The following is a 19,866-nucleotide window of genomic DNA, read 5'->3' as shown; positions in this document are numbered from 1 at the left end:
CTCAAAGTGGCCACCATCAGCTGCAATGCACATCTGGACTCTGGACAGCATGCTGAATCTTGCTGCACGTTATGCAATATGGTAGGTGACACGTTTGCACAAGCATCTGTGATGCGTCGTCGTAGGTCCTGCAATGTTGGTGGAGGGGTCGCATACACCTGCTGTTTGATGTGACCTCACAGAAAGAGGTCCAATGGGGTCAGGTCAGGTCACCATACCCAATGACTTGTAGGAAGGTCTCCATGAGGTATCGCTTCACGTCCGCAGCCTTGTGAATTTTACACGTTCTAATCATAGCATTTCTGTATGCAAGGTATCGATCCATATTGAATTGATGATGTCCTACAACTTTGTAATTCACTTTTTTTCTCTACCTCATTCCGTTTTCAAGATAAAAATGCTAACTCCGTTGTTTTCCACCAGGTGGTGCTATAGGTGGTTTCATTGCGTAGCGCATGGATACTTTACTATACCTAGACACCACTTCTATGCCTATAGCTGCCGCCGTTCTCAAGTTAATGGCGGTGGACAGGATATGGGTGGACACACTCGTACAGTATGTGTTTCCCTTTTTGTATTGAATTACTGAAATAACTCATTTTTTGATGGCATTCTAATTTATTGAGATGCACTTGTAACTTGGATGTGTCGGAACCTTACAAAGGACTAGACAGATGTGCCCCTTGTCTCCTTTGATTTTCGTAGTAGCCATTGAGCCATCAGCCCTGGCTATTTGGCAGGCTCTGGTCATCAAATGATCTTAGCAGATCGGCCCTTCCCTGATTTCCCTCCTGAAGTTGATGGATGGTGTTGGGTAATTTTTTGATTTAAAAGTTGATTAGCAGAAATGTGATTTTTTTTTTCCCTCTGTTGCCTGAACCACACTCAAAATTAACAGCAACTGGTGCACAAACATAAGTAGTTTCGGGGTTATTGTTTTTCAAAAGGTAGAACATTTTATTGCATTAAACATTAATCCTCTAATGGCAAGGACAATCTGAACAACATCTCCCTCTGACTCTTATTCGGAGTATAAATCTGTTTAAAATGGTATATTTGCCCAAATCCTTATTTAATTCGTCACCGGTTGTGATTGTAAGGGTATGTGCGCACGTTGCTTTTTACCTGCTTTTTACCTGCTTTTTTGCTGCTTTTTCTTCTGCGCTGTTTAATGGCAAAATGGTTGTGTTCTGCTTTTCAAGCAAAGTCTATGGGAATTTGGGTTTCTTGTCCGCACTATGCAGTTCAAACTGCAGCCTTTTTGTTGCAGAACTTTGGTCAAAAACTCAGCTTTGCACTGCAAAACCCAAATGGCAAAAACAATTGACATGTCAATTGTTTTTGCCATTTGGGTTTTGCACTGCAAAGCTGAGTTTTTGACCAAAGTTCTGCAACAAAAAGGCTGCAGTTTGAACTGCATAGTGCGGACAAGAAACCCAAATTCCCATAGACTTTGCTTGAAAAGCAGAACACAACCATTTTGCCATTAAACAGCGCAGAAGAAAAAGCAGCAAAAAAGCAGGTAATAAGCAGGTAAAAAGAAACGTGCGCACATACCCTTAGGCTATGTGCCCATGTTGCGTATTTTCATGCAGTTACACTGCGTTCTGCACCGCAGCGTAACTGCATGCGCCCTGCGTCCCCAGCACAATCTATGAAGATTGTGACTAATCCATGCCACGTGGCGTATTAGAACGCAGCGCTTTGGCTATTGCCGAAGCGCTACGTTCTAAAAAAGCAACATGTCACTTCTTTCATGCGCTTTGAATGCAGCCCCCGTTCTGTCTATGGGAGAGGCTGCATCCAGAGTGCATGAAATCGGCTTTTCATTACGGACTGTTTCTGCAGCAATTTGAAGTGGACGTGTGCTGTTCAAATCGCTGCAGAAATTTCTGCAGGGACAGAACGCATCATGGGCACATAGCCTTAGAGGAATATTTTACCTCTTGGAAAGTTTGATGTGAACCTTCTACTGGCAAGGTGTCCCCTAGAATCAGCTTACCTAGTTTGCAAGCACCTAAACATCATGAAAGCTTGGCCGCTCCAAACCTATTTATTTATGTCATGGCTACTCAGTTAGTGTACTCGCATTGATTGATAGATATTGACATGAGCAATGTCATCCCTAAACTAGCATTGATGGGTTCTTAAGACTATAATACAGTCATATCTGCTCCAGTCCCTCTTAAGACAGTAGGTAGAGTCTGGGCAATAGCACAGAATATATTGAGAGATTTTGATATGCCTCTACTGTCGCCTAGAGTGCTGCTCTGATTTAATCCTCACCTTCCACATTTATATTCCCTAACTGATGTTTTGCTCTGGGTAAGGTACGGTGCCATGGTAATTTGCACTGCCGGGTTATGAGGCATGACCTTTACCGGATATGAGCTGACACATGTTAGGGCAGTTCAGGTATCACCCTCATGCACCATCGTTTTGGTACCCCAGGGAGGCTCCTGCATTGGCTGTTTACCCCCTCGTTTTGTCTCTTGATGAACCTCTGGCATCTTTGGGAGGAAACGTGTCGGGACTGCGTCTTTGGACATTCTCAGATAAGTGATCTTTTTGGTTTCTGCATAACTTTCAATAATAGTATTAAAAGGTCCAAGACCACAGTAACCACAATAACAAACAGAAACGGTATATGCAGGGTGTATAGTAACAAATGCTAAGTGGGAGAAGGGAGTAAACTGGCCCTAATGAAGCCCTACTCAAACTCTCCCTACCTAGCAATGGAGGGTATGACGCCCTAGGGTTATGGCGCCCCCATTCACGACGGGAGACCCTTCTCCCACTTAGCATTTGTTATTATACACCCTGCATATACCGTTTCTGTTTGTTGTTATGGTTACTGTGGTCTTGGACCTTTTAATACTATTATTTACAGTTATTTTTTAACAGGGAATTTTCTATGGTTTTCACGGTGACTGTCATTTTTTCTGAGACACCTCTGAATTGCTTACGTTTGAGGATTTCCAAGATAGATGTGGGGTTCTTGATACTGCTAAGTTCCTATACATAAAACTTTGTCACACAGGGCATGCACACTTTGGATCAGTGCCAGTGTGCCTGGGCTTCTCAAAATTAAAGGAGCTTTTAGGGACCTTTTGATTTACCTACATTTTAAGACAAGTATATTCTCTTCAGTCATATGTTGTCAAGCCGACCCGGACGCGGGATTCCGGGTGCACGATCCGTATTTTTTTTCTCTCTCTCTTTCTCGTCCCGGATTCCGCTTCCCCCATTGACATATATGGGGCCGGATTCCGGATCGGATCCGGACTTCCTGATCAGCCCGCCGCGGATCCGCCGGAGTCGGATTATTACCAGTCCGCTTAACTCTAATTATGACGAGGTTTATGGTAAATGGGTGGTGAATCTACCAGACTTGAGAACTCTGACTTTAGGGGGGAAAAAAAAACAAAACAAAAAAAACCCCAATGTAGGTAGGATGTGCCATCAGTCTTTTGCTTACATTATAGGATCATGTCTTCTGATTAAGCACTCCTGCTCTTCAGCCTTAGGCTATTTTAATTCTCCATTTGAAGGTTCCTGTCTACCCATAAATTGTAGTTTTTTTTTTAACCCAGAGAGGTATTAGTTTCATAGGGACCCAACAAAATGAGGTCGCCTTGCCGTTGGCTGTTGGGCTCACATAAAACTGGCAATTTCTGTGTGAGAAATATGTCATTTTCTTTCAGCAACGGAGTTCATTGTGCAGGCGCCAGGGAGAATTCAAACAATATTAACCTGTAGATTAACTCTATCTCTGCAGATTAGCATTTTTACCTGTGACAGGTTGCCTTTCAGAGGTATAGTTTGTAAAATAGGGTCACATATGGGGGGGGTTCTGCCATACTGACACCTCAGGGGCTATGCTAATGTGACATGGCATCCGCAATCCAAAACAGTCAAATTTACACTCTACATCACTCTTTTCCTTTTGAACTTGCACTGTGCCTGAAAAGTAGTTTCCGATCACATATGGGGTGGGTAATGCCATACTCAGGAGAAATTGTGCAATAAATTTTGTAGTCTATTTTTTCTGTTACCATTATAAAAATTAAAACTGTGCCTTCAGCATAATTTTCGTAGAAAAAAAAAAGTAATATTTCATTTTCACAGCCCAATATTATAAAATTCAGCAAAGCACCAATGAGTTCAAGTTGCTCACCACACCCCTAAATACATTAATTCAGGGGTGTACTTTCCAAAATAGGATTATTTGAATATTTCCCAGAGGGGCATTGCAGCTATAAGTCCCCTTACTGGCAGCCAGACTGGCTTGCAAAGTCTTCTTAAGGAGAATAGTGTTCCCCCGTGGTCCCCACATAGCTTCTCACAAGCCAGATCAGACACCACATACTTTGCACTGACGAGGGGCAAGCACCCCGAAACACCGTGTCTGCAAATTGGGATTCTGATCTGGCATAAAATCCTAAGTCATATGCGAAGGATTGTTAAAAATCCACTTTTGACTTTTAGGATCACTACTTCCAATAGGTGGCGCTGCGCTAGAGTTTGTCTCCTTTCCTGGAGAGACAATTCCAAAACACGGTAACTTCTGAGAATTACTGCTATTTTGAAACCTTACTGACTCTGCAAATGAAACATGGCATCCACAATCTATTCCAGACAATTTTGCACTCCAAAAATCGAATCGCGTTCCTTCCCTTCTGAGCCTTGCCGTGTGCTCAAACAGAGTTTTTGACCGCATTTGAGGTATCACTGTACTCAGGAGAAATTGCACAACAAATAATGTGGTCCATTTGCTCTGGATACACTTGTACAAATGAAAACTTTGGGGCAAAAACATTATTGGTGAAAAAACATCATTTTTAATTCTCACGGTCCATTGTTTTAAAATTCTGTGAATTCTGTGTCTGTACATCTGTTCATTCATACTCCCTTCAAATATATGAAGTTTGTCAGTGCCGTATGCTGAAAAACAGCCCCACACCATGATGCTCTCATCTTCAAACTTCACTGTTGGTATAGTGTATTATGGCATCCAAAAAGTTTAACTTTTGTCTCATCTTCTGACCAAACCATATTCTCCTATTATTACACAGGCTTGCCTAAATGTTGAGCAAACTTTAAACACAATCAAACATACTTTTTGTTCAGCAATGGAGTCTTGTGTGGTGAGCGGGTATACAGGTCATGGAGATTCAGTGCATTTTACTTGCTTTCTTTGAAACAATTGTACCTGCTGATTCCAGGTCTTTTTGTAGCTCTCCACAGGTTGTCCTTGACTCTTGACAACTCCTCTTAGGCTATATCCGCACTTTGCTTTTTACCTACTTTTTACCTGTTTTTTTTTTTTTGCTGCTTTTTCAACTGCAGCGTTTAATGCCAAAATGGATGGGAAGTTGGGTTTCTTATCCGCACTATGCTGTTCAAAATGCTGACTTTTTGTGGCAGAAATTTGGGCAAAAACTCTGCTTTGCAGTTCAAAACGCAAATGGCAAAAACAATTGACATGTTGCTTCTTTGAAAAGCAGAGTTTTTGCCCAAATTTCTGCCATAAAAAGGCTGCATTTTGAACTGCATAGTGCGGACAAAAACCCCAAATTCCCATAGACTATGCTTGAAAAGCAGAACAGTTAAAAAAGCAGCAAAAAAAAGCAGGTAAAAAGCAAAGTGCGGCCATAGCCTAACAATTGTTTTCATTCTTCAGTCTGAAATATTGCAGGAAGCACTTGGTCATGGCCATTTGATAGTGAAATGATATCCTTTCCACTTTTGGATTATGGCAGAACAGTACTTTTCTGTAAGTAATGATATTAGTAAGATTGTGAAGGTCTTGAGATAACTCACTGGCTTTACCCATTATGATAAATTTCTTGTGTGGAAAATTTGTAATGAGACACCTGTTTATAGATCATCAGTTGAACCAGCTGATAGAAAGCAATCCTGCTACATAGTGAAAAATACTAATTACGGATAGCTTTCAGCTGGCGTCTCACTTTTCATGATTTTTTTTTTTTTCTTTTTTTGTACCTTTCCATGTTCACTACTTTTTCCCCTGTGTCATTTCTCATTATTACTAGGGATGATCGAATACATGAACTATTCGGCTTCTCAAATTTCCGAGGAATAGGTCGCCGCTAAGCGAATATTCGATGAGCAATGTAAGTCTATGGAAAGCCCAAATAGTTGTTATTCGGGTTTCCCATAGACTTACATTGCGCATCGAATATTCGCATATAGAGGCGACCTATTCGGTGAATATTCGCGAAGCCGGATATTTGAGGTATTTGAATATCCCTAATTATTACACAAATTTAAGGACAGCTATGGTTGGATTTCTTTGCCTGGGTGGATTGGATGGGTTGTTACTGACATCTGGTGAAAAAAAAACATGTAAACAGCCCCTTTAAAAATACATTTACTTATAAAATGGATGACATATTCAATACTTATTTCACCTGCTGTATTTCATAATTTTTCTGTATTTATTCAAGATTTCTTACCAGATATGATACTTCAAAAGGAAAATGTCAACACTAAATTTTTTTTTTTACACATATACATTATATATATATATATATATATATATATATATATATATATATATATATATGTGGGATGGTCTTCAAAAAAAGATTATTGTAGAAAAATATGGAAGATGTGAGGTAGTTACAAGAAAATAGTCCATACATTAGATTGGTTGAAGACGGTATCTCACCCATCTTTCTCTGTATACTGATTAGAAGGCTTGTCTCCGTCCATGTCAGAGCCTCTCTCTTAGGCCCCTTTCACACGTCAGTGATTCTGGGACGTTTGTGCTTTTTTTTTAAAACGGACCAGAATCACTGACATACGCAGACCCATTATAATGAATGGGTCTGCTCACACGTCAGTGATTTGTCACTGCACGTGTCTCCGTGCGGCGTACCCGCGTGTGCGTGATTGCCGCACGGACACATGTCCATTTTTTTCTGGCATCACTGATGTCCCACGGACCACGCAGTGGTGTGGTCCGTGAAACACGTGCCAGAAAAAAACGTGCTTTTAAAATAAAAAACATTTTAACTCACCCGGCGTCCAGCGATGTCCTCTGCAGCCCGTTCTCCCTGCTGCTTCTGAGCCAGCTCATTATTGTCGCGCATATTCATTATGCGCGACACAGCCGACCCGGAAGCAGCTGCTGCGGGGGTCAGCGCCGGCCGGATGCTGCACCGCGGGATCAATCAGCACCATGGACAGCGGGAGCGCGCACAGGTGAGTTGTTTTCTAAGTGCAATCACGGGCCATGGAGAACAGAGCCCGGATTGCACTTAGACAACCCACCTGTGCTGTGAATCACGGCACACGCAGGGACATGTGCGTGCTTTACACGCCAGTGAAATGCGTCAGTTTTTCACTGACGTTAGGCCCATTTCACACGTCAGTGAAAAACACAGACGTGTAAAACACGCACAAGTCCCTCCGTGTGCCGTGATTCACGGCACAGGTGGGTTGTCTAAGTGCAATCCGGGCTCCGTTCTCCGTGGTCCGTGATTGCACTTAAAGATTAACTCACCTGTGCGCGCTCCCGCTCTCCATGGTGCTGATCGCTCCCGCGGTGCAGCATCCGGCCGGCGCTGACCCCCGCAGCAGCTGCTTCCGGGTCGGCTGTGTCGTGCATTCATGAATATGCACGACAGTAATGAGCCGGCTCAGAAGCAGCAGGCAGAACAGGCTGCAGAGAGCGCGTCTGAAGCCGGGTGAGTAAAAATGATTTTTATATACACGTTTTTTTTCTGGTATGTGTTTAACGGATCACACCACTGCATGGTCCGTAGAACATCAGTGATGCCAGAAAAAAAATGGACATATCTCCGTACGGCAATCACGGACACACGCGGGTATGCCGCACTGAGACTCGGTCAGTGAAAAATCACTGATGTGTGAGCAGACCCATATATTATAATGGGTCTGCGTATATCAGTGATTCTGGTACGTAGAAAAAAAAAAAAAAAGCAAACGTACCAGAATCACTAAAGTCTGAAACAGGCCTTAGGGCCTGGCACGTGAGCCTCTCTCTCTCTGATGCATTTTGAAGATGCCATGTGTAGCATCTATAAAGCTCTAGCAAATATTAAGAGACCACTGCAACATTTTCAGTTTTTCCTGATTTCTCTTTATAGGTATATTTGAGTAAAATGTAAAATTTTATTCTATAAACTACTGACATGTCTCTGAATTTCCAAGCAATAAATTTTGTATTTATTTTCTGAAAATAAGAAATGGTCAAAATAACAAAAAAAATGCATTATTTGAGGTCTGAAAGCAATGCAAGGAAAACAAGTTCCTAATCATTTAGAAACAACAATACTAATAATGTTTTACCTCAGGAAGAGTTCAGAAATCAATATTTTGGGGAATAACCATGATTTTTAATGAAAGCTGTGATTAAAAATCATGGTTATTCCATAAAATATTGATTTCTGAACTCTTCCTGAGTTAAAACATTATTAGTATTGTTGTTTCTAAATTATTATGAACTTGCTTTCTTTGCATTATTTGAGGTCTGAAAGCAATGCATTGTTTTGTTATTTTGACCATTTCTCAATTTCAGAAAATAAATACAAAATTTATGGTTTTGAAATTTGGAGACATGTCAGTAGTTTATAGAATAAAAGAACAATGTACTCAAAAATATACCTATAGAGAGAAAAATCAGAAAAAAACGGACAATTTGGTGGTCTCTTAATTGTTGCCAGAGCTGTACACAGTGTGTCCACCGCATTAACTTGAGAACGGCGGCAGCTATAGGCATAGAAGTGGTGTCTGGTATAGTAAAGTAGCCATGCGCTATGCAATGAAACCACCTATAGTGCCACCTGGTGGAAAACAACAGAGTTAGCATTTTTATCTCGATAGCTGAACGAGATAGAGAGAAAAAAAAAAAGTGAATTACAAAGTTGTAGGGCATCATCAATTCAATACGAATCAACACCTTGCATACAGAAATGCTATGATTAGAACGTGTAAAACTCACAAGGCTGCGGACGTGAAGTGATACCTCATGGAGACCTTCCTACAAGTCATTGGGTATGGTGGCTGTGTGGAGTCGCCTCCACGCTCACCTGACCTGACCCCATTGGACTTTTCTGTGAGGTCACATCATACAGCAGGTGTATGCGACCCCTCCACTAACATTACAGAACCTACGACGACGTATTACAGATGCTTGTGCAAACGTGTCACCTACCATATTGCACAACGTGCAGCAAGATACAGTATGCTGTTCAGAGTCCAGATGTGCGTTGCTCAGTGGGTGGCCACTTTGAGTATCAAAGTTAAATGAGCGCCATATGCGTGACCAGCATTCAATGGGGGTTTTTTTTGTAGGGGGGGGTGGGGGGGGTCATGGGTTTCATATTATGGCATTTCTGTATGCAAGGTGTCTATTCATATTGAATTGATGATGCCCTACAATTTTTTAATTCACTTTTTTCCTCTCTCTCGTTCCATTTGAGATAAAAATGCTAACTCCGCTGTTTTCCATCAGATGGTGCTATAAGTGGTTTCAATGCATAGAGCATGGCTACTTTACTATACCTAGACACCACTTCTATTCCTATAGCTGCCGCCGTTCTTAAGTTAATGGTGGTGGACGATGTATGGGTGTATAGGTATAGGGGTGTGTGTGTGTGTGTGTGTGTGTGTGTGTGTGTGTGTGTGTGTGTGTGTGTGTGTGTGTGTATATATATATAATATATATAAATAAGTGTATGTATATTATATATACATACTCTGCATTCACCACCTGTTGTGTCCATCTATAGCGCGCTCCGCCTACAGTAGTGTTACCATCCACACGAGCTAAGTGTACAGAATGCTATGTGAAGCATTGTGTTAGTATTGGAAACTAATAAAGTCAAATTAAAGTAACAGAAGAAGATCAAAATGTGGTAGAAACAAAACAACCCAAAACCGTTCTCTACAAGGAATTTCAAATAAAGCACAGAAGCTTCTTCAGGTCTAAATTGTTTATTAATAGATACATTTTATCTTGGGAAATTTGGTGAGAGATCTGCTTTATTTCATACTACCAACTTAAGCCTATAACTTCGTACTCCTGCCAAATGTTTCTGGCTACACTAATGCGAAAGCTTTGTTTTGTTTTTTTGTTTTTTTATAATGATTTAGAATGGGATCTTTCAAGTTTTCATTTCTTCTGTCAGGCAGAAATCAGTGGACTATGCCAGCCTACCAATAATATGCACAAAAAAGAAAATGTGTTATAAATCACAACTACCAACACAACTGTATAGGATTACACCTGTTAGACTGTCGCATATTATGCAACGTTCGCTGAAAGAAAAGTGCTACCAGCCTTTTTTTTTTTTTTTTTAAGGGGGGGGGGGGGGGGAGGGTGAGTGGACAGTCTAGTGTTGAGCAAGCACTACCATGCTCAGGTGTTTGGTACTCGTAACCAGCAGTTGGATGTTCGAATACCCAAGTATAATGGAAGTCAATAGGGGACTTGCATTTTTCCTGGGAGATTTCCTGAAAATATGTTGGAGTCCCCCAATAACTTCCATTATACTCGGTACTCAAGTCTCACTCATCCAAGCATCCAAATTCTCGATACGAGTACAGAGCACCCGAGCATGGTAGTGCTTACTCATCACTAATGCTAACACAAACCCAACAGACCCATTAAACTGATTGAAGTCGGTCAGGAGCCGTTTGTGTCTATCATGTGACAATTACATTTCCTGCATAAAAGGTCCACTTTTCAGTTCCTAACATGGAACAGAAAAACAAACCTGAGACTACTAGTGCGAACCTCGCCATATTACAGAGTTTCCCCAAAAATAAGACCGGGTCTTATATTTTTTGCTCCAAATGATGCGCTAGGGCTTATTCTCATGGGGCAGAAACAGTCCTATAGTGGTGTGTATATACTGTATTTATAAAAAGTTTAAATTTCCTGCTTAAAATGTATTCTCTGTGTACTGCTAAGTTTACCCCCAAAAGAAAGCGGTCACCACCTAAAAAACTTCGCACTCACCAGACCCCAAACAATTAGCGTTGGCAAGTAAATGGGCTCTCACATACAAATCTGCGTTCCTGTCAGGTCACCCTGATGATTTGAAGCAGTATCACTCAAGCAGCGTGATACCGGTACCCAATCGGCTTGTGAGAGGTGCAGTGCAATGCAGCTGAAATGGCAAAAGACCCGACAGCAACGCAGATCACCGTCTGAGAGCCCATGCACGATCAGCACTTGCCAACTGTAATTGTTTAGAGTACAGTGAGCGTGACCCCTTTTCTTGGGGGAGGGGTGAGGGTCTGCTTTGTTTTGGGGGTGATTAAGAGTCCTATGTTATTCTTTACCTATTTTAGCTGCTTGGACACTTCCTTATTGAACCACAAGTAGGGCTTATTTTTGGAGTAGGGTTTATATCTAAAGCATATTCAAAAAAAGCCCCCCAAATCCTACTAGGGCTTATTTTCAGGGAAACCGGGTACTACTAACTGTACCGGGGTCCTACAGTTTCTGGGAAAAAAGAAAAGAATACAAAACGACAACGTAGGCCATTTGGAGATTTTCATTTACGATGTTTATTTCATTTTCATCAGTTTATTCAAATCTTCAAAATAATTTTTGTTTCTCCTACATTTGTTTTTAGTATATAGATATATATATAAAAAAAATCCACAAGTGCACCACAGTGTATTAAACATATGGACTGTTAAATGCCCTTTAGCATATCAGTCATAACAGCCAACACGCACAGTATGGAGTGACTGGGCCTTGCTCGACATACGTGCAGCCTATGCTGAAGAACACTCAGGCCGCATTCATCATTAATAATGTCGGATGAACCTTGAAGAACAGATACTCTGCCTATTGCTTCTGAGCAAAACGAAATGGAAACCAAAACGCGAGATCTTTGGAACAGCAGGAACTTGCAGAACAATAAAGTGACTTCAACAAGCAGCTAACTGACCATATACTCAACACGGTAACTGAACTGGATCCCTGAAATCTCTCACAGGATAGTCATTTAAAGGGACACTAACAAAGATGTTTTCTAGTTTAATAAGGTAAGCATGAATAAGTCAGTACCAGTTTTTCAGAAACCGAAACTGTAAGCAAACTATGGCTTCTATGAAAAGAATTCAAGCGACATTGACAGCTTGTGAGCAATGTATTTGTGCGAGTTTTCCTTTGTACTACCAAAATGATGACGTCTTTACTCAATTACGATGGTTTGCCGTAAAGCGTTGGCCAATCTTTAGGCTAGTGTCCCTCTAAAATAAAGAATAATCATTTATAACATCATTTGAGGTGCTTAGGACGTGAATGGGCTTTCACACAAGAAGTATTCTGTCCGCTTCAAAGAAAAAAAAAATATTGATATGTGAAGACCCATTCACTGACATTATAAACATTTAACTCTTATTGCATTCAGAAGATATCATGACTTTTCGGGAACTCCGTTTGGAAGAACAGAATCCTCTCTCCAGAGAGGCGAGCATTTATCTATAGAAGAGGACAAGTAATAATAGGAGCGTGTATAATCCAAGTGACTTACGTGGGGTGTAGAAGATAACCTAAGTAGCTAATATCGGTTGTGATTACTCTTTGCCATTTCACAATGCTTGGAGACATTGATTCATGGTTCGCAGACTTTTCATACCCGACTAGCATGCTAGGATATTAGGGGCCTACCACTTTAAGAATGTCCCTAAAGTGTGAATGCTGTGATCAAGGTCTAGTGTATTATTGGACATTAGATTATTACAGAACCGGATTAATGGCTTGGCATTGGGCAATGATGAGGCTGAGGCTGCTTCCACACTGCATTTTGCAGCAATCGTCTGCTGTATGCATCTGGAGTTTTCATATGTATGCCTGTAGCAGAGCCGAGTCAGCTTCCACACTGCTGCAATCGTTTGCTGTATGCATCTGCAGTTTTCGTACATATGCCTCTTACCAGACAGAAGCCAAGAGTCTAATTTTGGCTGCTATAAGTTGATGGAACTTTTTTTGTTTTCTATTGAACAGCGGAACATATTGCACTATTCCAAATAGGGGCATCCAATTAAAAAAAATAAAAACAAACATGGTATGTTGCACACTTTTTTCTTTATATAGGAGCCTATAGGTTATAGATGTCATGGCGTGATTATACAGAGATATCTATGTAAGTTATACGTGAACACTCCACCCATTGTATGCCTTCTACCAACATGACAAAATGCAGTGTAAATGCACCCTATTGATTAGAATAAGGAGTTAGTTATCTGTTTTGTCCTAGCAGCCAGTCAATTTTAGAGACATATGCCAAAACATCATCATTTTCAGTTATCAGGTTGAAGGACCTTGTGCTGTGACACGAGTTTGAAAGCTGTGGACACCCTTAGAAATGAGGTGTACATGGCTGCAAGTGAACCTCAATAAGACGATAGCTGTCCTGTTACTTTTTCCCATTCATCTCTATTGAAGTGTAGGATAACAATAGTAACATTTAAAATTTAGTCTCAGAAGACTAAGAAGAGTTTTAAAGACAACAATGGGGTACTCCAGGTACTGGGGATGCTAGATTTAAGGAATTGATCAGTGTTAGACAATCATTTAAGTCCCTGCTTAGGTTTTGAGAAACTTTGAAGATACAATGCCTTTTGATGGGTGATCAGTAACTCCTTGACAGTAACCACAGATTTTTATTTTTTTTAAAGTGAAAGTAAAGACCATTATACCCAGGGACCACGGCTGGACACTGAAATATTAGACTGTAGGAAATGGGGAAAAAAAAAAAAAAAAAAAAAAGTCGTCAACCAAATGTATGGTGCTCTGTCGCCATCTACTGGCCAAAACAGCAAACGTTTGGAGAATGTTCACATCTGACAGCTTTACATACTGCGATGTGTCCATAACATCTGTCCAGGAACACACATTACGACTGTATGGGATGTTGCATCCCTGTCTACAAGGAGTCATTTTGTGGTACTGTACAGACATCATGGATGAAAAACCTCTTCATGCAAGTCATTAATATCTACAGTCACTCCACAATACACGTGTCCTTTTCTAGAGAGAATGCAGAAAATAAATGGTCTAAGCAACAAAGTCAAACAACCTGCTGAGCTCCAAGTTCCCCTCAAGGTGTAATTCTTCTGTACCCTTCCTAATATGAAGATCCTATCAGCACGTTTAATTATAATAAGAGGGTGAAGAGAAGTGAGTGGGAGGTAGGAAGTGGTAGAAAGGGATGTAAAGCTTTTTTTATTTATTTATTTTTTTTACAATTTTTTTTTCCTCTGAATAAAAGGATTTCCAGCAGGAGTACGAAGCACCAAGCAGACATCCCACAGCTTTGTTTCTAAACTTCAATCCTGGGTTAATATTCTAAAGCAGAGCATTGTGTGGAGTGCTCCCGCAGAGAGATGTCATTCCTTGTACAAAATTATTAGCCCACTTTTATTTTCATTTTGTTACATTATGCCCCCCCTTTGGTGCCTGCAGATCCTCCTCACCACATGGTATAACCCCCATCTGAGCCACCCATGAAGTAGTTGCCTCTTCTCTGTGTGACTATGACGTTGGCACCTTGCATGGCAGCCAGCTGAGCTGCATTGGGAGGGCAGCCAGGAGGTGGAGGCTGAAAGAGAAGAGGAACAAAAAGTCACCAAAAACAAAATGGACAGACTTTAATAGGCGTGCATCACATTTAAAGGGAACCTGCCATGTTGAAAATATCAAAATCTGATCAGCGCCTCCTGCCTGCAAATCAGACACTATACACTATTGTGGGAACAACACATACATTTATTTCAATTCCTGGTGTTTGTATGCCTGTGAGTCCAGGGGGTGGGCCTACTAGTGATTGACAGCTATCTCTGCATGCACAGTCCTACAGGGAAGGACTGTCAGTCACGGAGTAGGACCGCCCACTGGACTTGCATGCATACATTTACTGCAATTTCAGGTGTGTGTGTGTGCGCACAAGTCCAGTGGGCGGTTCTACTCCGTGACTGACAGTCTTCCCTGTAAGACTGTGAAAGCTATCTCTGCATGCAATCACTAGTAGGCCCGCCCCCTGGACTCAGGCATACAAACACCAGGAATTTCACTGAATAACATACAAGTCATTGTGAACTTTTCATATCAAAGCTACAGTGCATATGTATAATATATAGCATTCTGCTCAGCTTCTCATCTACTGTATACCACGTGGTTCATATACAGTCTGCAGGATTCTCTTTAAAGAGTGTGAATAATTGGCAACATAGAAAAGCCAAACAAATCAACACTCAGCTTCTGTTTTATCTTCTAGTCACATTTTATTATAAATAATAAAATATATATAAAAAAACACTACTACAGCAAAATTCAGAAATCCAAACCTTACTTTACTGCATGTACTGACCAGTGACAGGACGCCATGTCTGGTAATGCAGCTCATCCGCATCCCACAGACATGGACAGTGGAGGATAGATAGTAAAGAGGAGGTGGCGCTCCATCCGTCCTCTCTTTCTGAGTGTGTGTCATGAATTTTATATCCTGAATAAAACTTAACCCAATCCTACCACTGCCAATTTGCACATTTTATTTATGTCTCCCTTTTTTCAAGAGTCATAAAACTTTATTTTTCAGTTGACCCAGCCATCTGAGGGCTTGTTTTTTTCAGGACAGGTAGTAGTCCAGTCCAATGAAATAGAAAATAAAAAAAAAAAATGTAACATTTCTGCTTTTGTCATATTTAAGACAAAAGAAAAAAAAAAGAAGAAGTGTAACATGATTCTCCAGGTCAGTGCAATTATAGCGATATAATCCCCCTCCCCCCCAATATTGTGTTGTCATTTTCTGAGACCAGAAACTTCTATTTGTATGTTTATTGAGCTGCGAGCAGATAATTTTCATTTATACCTTTCAGTAGTACATGCATATGTTGTAATCACCTTTTTATTAGTGTTTTTTTACAGATATGGTGACGGAAAAGAAAATGTTGGCATTTTGATCTTTTGTGCTTTTTGGCAATTATTGAATGAATTAAATAGTTTCATACAATGATATATTGGATTTATATAGACATTTTAATACTGCACACCCACAGGGGAGTGCTTACATGCTAAGAGGGCCAACTAGCCAAGGGAAATAACACCCTTGCGACTAGTCACACATCATGAAGGATCTTTAGAACTACTTTTTCTGAAGATCTCTTTACCTATGCTAGTGAATACAGGGACGGTTAGGCAGGGAATAGCAATATGCACCCAGAACTGCTCGTGGTTCATACAGGACCTGACAGGTTCCCTTTAATGGCACTATGTATGATGCTATCGACAGCATCTTCCTCTAGAAGTTTAAAAGGCCCCATTTAAATATCAGCTTATATTTTTCGTATGCAAAGAAAAAAAAAAAAACCTGGAACAACTCTCAGTGTGTCATATTCTATCAACGTTTAATCAGTTTTTCCTGGAAACAATTAACCCCAGCAGAAATGGCACTCCCCTGTTGCAGCTGGCGCTCTCTGCCAGCTGTACAGGAACTACATCATGATCGCGACAGGAGTCATCATATGACCCGTCACTACCATGGCAACCATTGGCTCCCAGAGATCGCATCACGGGGCCTCTGATGGTGGCGTGGAAAGGCGATTTCCCCTCCGCGACCATTTACATCGCTTGGTTACATTTTCACACTGCGATCTAAGGGGTTAACAGGTGCAGGTGGATTTGCGATCCACCAGCGCCTATTAGCCGCACATGTCTACTGTTCAAATCAGCAGACATGTGCAGGGATCAATGCCGGCGGCTCAATGCAGCAGCCGGCGGCGATTACACCAACATGATCTAGGATGTGTCCAGTACATCCAATATTAGCAAGAGGGTATATATATTAAAAAAAAAAAAAAAAGAAAGTTTTTTTTTTTTTTAAGTTTCTTATAGCAAACCGCTTGTAGAACAGTCAGTACACTGATATCCATTTTGCCAAAAGAGCAAGTATTACACATGAGACCTATTGTAAATAGGATCACTGCATAATGGGCTTGGTGCAGCTGCCTCATGATTGCTGCTTTCAAAGCACAATGTGATATCAGGCAGGGGAATGCAAAGATACAGGAACTAGATAAAAACACCATGGAGAGAAACCTGCGCTACTATAAAGGAAGAATAGGTCCAAACCAGTGAGTAATGAAGATGGGTGGTTTAATTCTACGCGTTTTAAAGTGTAACCTCATTTCTAGAGTGGCACGGTGGCTCAGTGGTTAGCACTGCAGTCTTGCAGCGCTGGGGTGCAGGGTTCAAATCCCACCAAAGACACTATCTGCAAGGTGTTTGTATGTTCTCTCCATGTTTGTGTGGGCTTCCTCCGGGTTCTCCGGTTTCCTTCCACACTCCAAAGACATACTGATAGGGAATTTGGATTGTGGACAGTTTGCCAATGTATGTAAAGAGCTGTGGAATTAATAGCGCTAAATAAATGAAACAAATATTATTCTTAATCAGGAAATCCACTGAAAAAAAAAAAAATCTTTGTGATGAAGAAGGGAGGATACACTTTGGAATGTGCAGAAATAAACCCTCCCATCTTCATTACTAGCTGGTTTGGATCTTTTCTTCCTTTATAGTAGTGCGGGTTTCTCTCCACGTTTATATTTGGTTCCTGTACTTCTGCTTTACCCTTTGGTAATGTGTATCCGGCAGCAGCTGTTCACGTTCATTTACTGGTTGTAAGTTGCCCGACCACACAAGGTGAGCGACCACCTTTTGTCATCTCGTCTGTAAATTGGCTAATACCCTATTACTCTATTTATCCACAGCTTTTTGCACACGCAGGAGAATGTCACGAGAGAGACACGTTAATTGTCTATATACAGTGCCTTATGCTTATTGTTTTTATGTGGTTTGTATCCATGTACAGTGCCTAGCGAAAGTATTCGGCCCCCTTGAATTTTTCAACCTCTTCCCACATGTCAGGCTTCAAACATAAAGATAAAAAATGTTAACGTTATGGTGAAGAATCAACAACAAGTGGGACATAATTGTGAAGTTGAACGAAATTTATTGCTTATTTTAAAAACTTTTTAAAAAATAAATAACTGAATTGAGGCGTGCTATATTGTTCGTCCCCTTTAAGTTAACACTTTGTAGCTCCACCTTTTGCTGTGATTACAGCTGCAGTCGCTTGGGGTATGTGTCTATCAGTTTTGCACATCGAGAGACTGAAATTCTCGCCCATTCTTCCTTTGCAAACAGCTGGAGCTGAGTGAGGTTGTATGGAGAGCGTTTGTGAACAGCAGTTTTCAGCTCTTTCCACAGATTCTCGATTGGATTCAGGTCTGGATTTTGACTTGGCCATTCTAACACTTGGATACGATTATTTGTGAACCATTCCATTGTAGATTTTGCTTTATGTTTTGCATCATAGTCTTGTTGGAAGACAAATCTCCATCCCAGTCTCAGGTCTTTTGCAGACTCCAACAGGTTTTCTTCAAGAATGGTCCTGTATTTGGCTCCATCCATTTTCCCATCAAGTTTAACCATCTTCCCTATCCCTGCTGAAGAAAAGCAGGCCCAAACCATGATGCTGCCACCACCATGTTTGACAGTGGGGATGGTGTGTTCAGGGCGATGAGCTGTGTTGCTTTTACGTCAAACATATCATTTGGCATGGTGCCCAAAAAGTTTGATTTTGGTTTCATCTGACCAGAGCACCTTCTTCCACATGTTTGGTGTGTCTCCCAGGTGGCTTGTGGTAAACTTTAAACTACACTTTTTATGGATATCTTTGAGAAATGGCTTTCTCCTTGCCACTCTTCCATAAAGGCCAGATTTGTGCAGTCTACGACTGATTGTTGTCCTATGGACAGACTCTCCCACCTCAGCTGTAGATCTCTGCAGTTCATCCAGAGTGATCATGGGCCTCTTGGCTGCATCTCTGATCAGTCTTCTCCTTGTTTGAAATTAAATTTGAGGGACGGTCGGGTCTTTGTAGATTTGCAGTGGTATGATACTCCTTCCGTTTCAATATAATCGCTTACACAGTGCTTCTTGGCATGTTTAACACTAGAAGTCCCAGAGAGGGGTCATTTAACATTTCTACCTCCTCACAGGAGGTTGTTGTTTTAAATTGAGTTTAGCCATTTAGTTTCTAGTTAGTTCTATTCAGTTTACTGTATTTGATAATGTAATTGACTAAGGGTCATTTGACCCTCTTTCGGGACTTCAGGGGGAAGCTCGAAATTTCTGGGACTTCTAGTATTAAAGTAGTGGTAATCTTTTTGTAACCAAATCTGGCTTTCAACTTCTCCACAACAGTATCATGGACCTGCCTGTTGTGTTCCTTGGTCTTCATGATGCTATCTGCGCTTTAAACAGAACACTGAGACTATCACAGAGGAGGTGCATTTATAAGGAGACTTGACACACAGGTGGATTATATTTATCACTAGTCATTTAGGACTACATTGGATCATTCAGAGATCCTCAATGAACTTCTGGAGCGAGTTTGCTGCACTGAAAGTAAAGGGGCCGAATAATATTGCACGCCTTAATTTTCCAGTTTATTATTTTTCACAAACGTTTAAAAAAAGCAATAAATTTCGTTTAACTTCACAATTGTGTCCCACTTCTTGTTGATTCTTCACCATAACATTAAAATTTGTATCTTTATGTTTGAAGCCTAAAATGTGGGAAAAGGTTGAAAAATTCAAGGGGGGCCGAATACTTTCGCAAGGCACTGTACATATATACAAACTACATAAAAACAATAAGCAACAACTAAAAGGTGTCTCGTGAGGGCGTTGTTTAGTCATAAGTCGGGACAAATAGAAATCCCAACGTAATGTGGAGTCTTCAAGGGCACCATACATGTTATGTCTAATCTTCTGCCTTGTTCCTAACGA

At 40.9% G+C, this 19,866-nt stretch overlaps 1 protein-coding gene across 1 annotated transcript in view; it reads right to left on the bottom strand.

The window, feature by feature from the left end:
- Nucleotides 1–9,968: 9,968 nt before the first annotated feature.
- DAZAP2 (DAZ associated protein 2) overlaps nt 9,969–19,866 on the bottom strand; it is a 37,180-nt gene continuing 27,282 nt past the window's right edge. The window contains exon 4 of the mRNA XM_075337131.1: nt 9,969–14,615. Within this exon, the coding sequence (XP_075193246.1) occupies nt 14,487–14,615 (129 nt within the window). The 3' untranslated portion in view covers nt 9,969–14,486. The remainder of the gene's footprint in view (nt 14,616–19,866) is intronic.

Source organism: Anomaloglossus baeobatrachus, chromosome 2 (genome assembly GCF_048569485.1).
Source record: "Anomaloglossus baeobatrachus isolate aAnoBae1 chromosome 2, aAnoBae1.hap1, whole genome shotgun sequence".
Taxonomy (NCBI): Eukaryota; Metazoa; Chordata; class Amphibia; order Anura; family Aromobatidae; genus Anomaloglossus; species Anomaloglossus baeobatrachus.
Note: the sequence above shows the minus strand (reverse complement) of the source record. Positions and strands in the feature narration are given on the sequence as shown.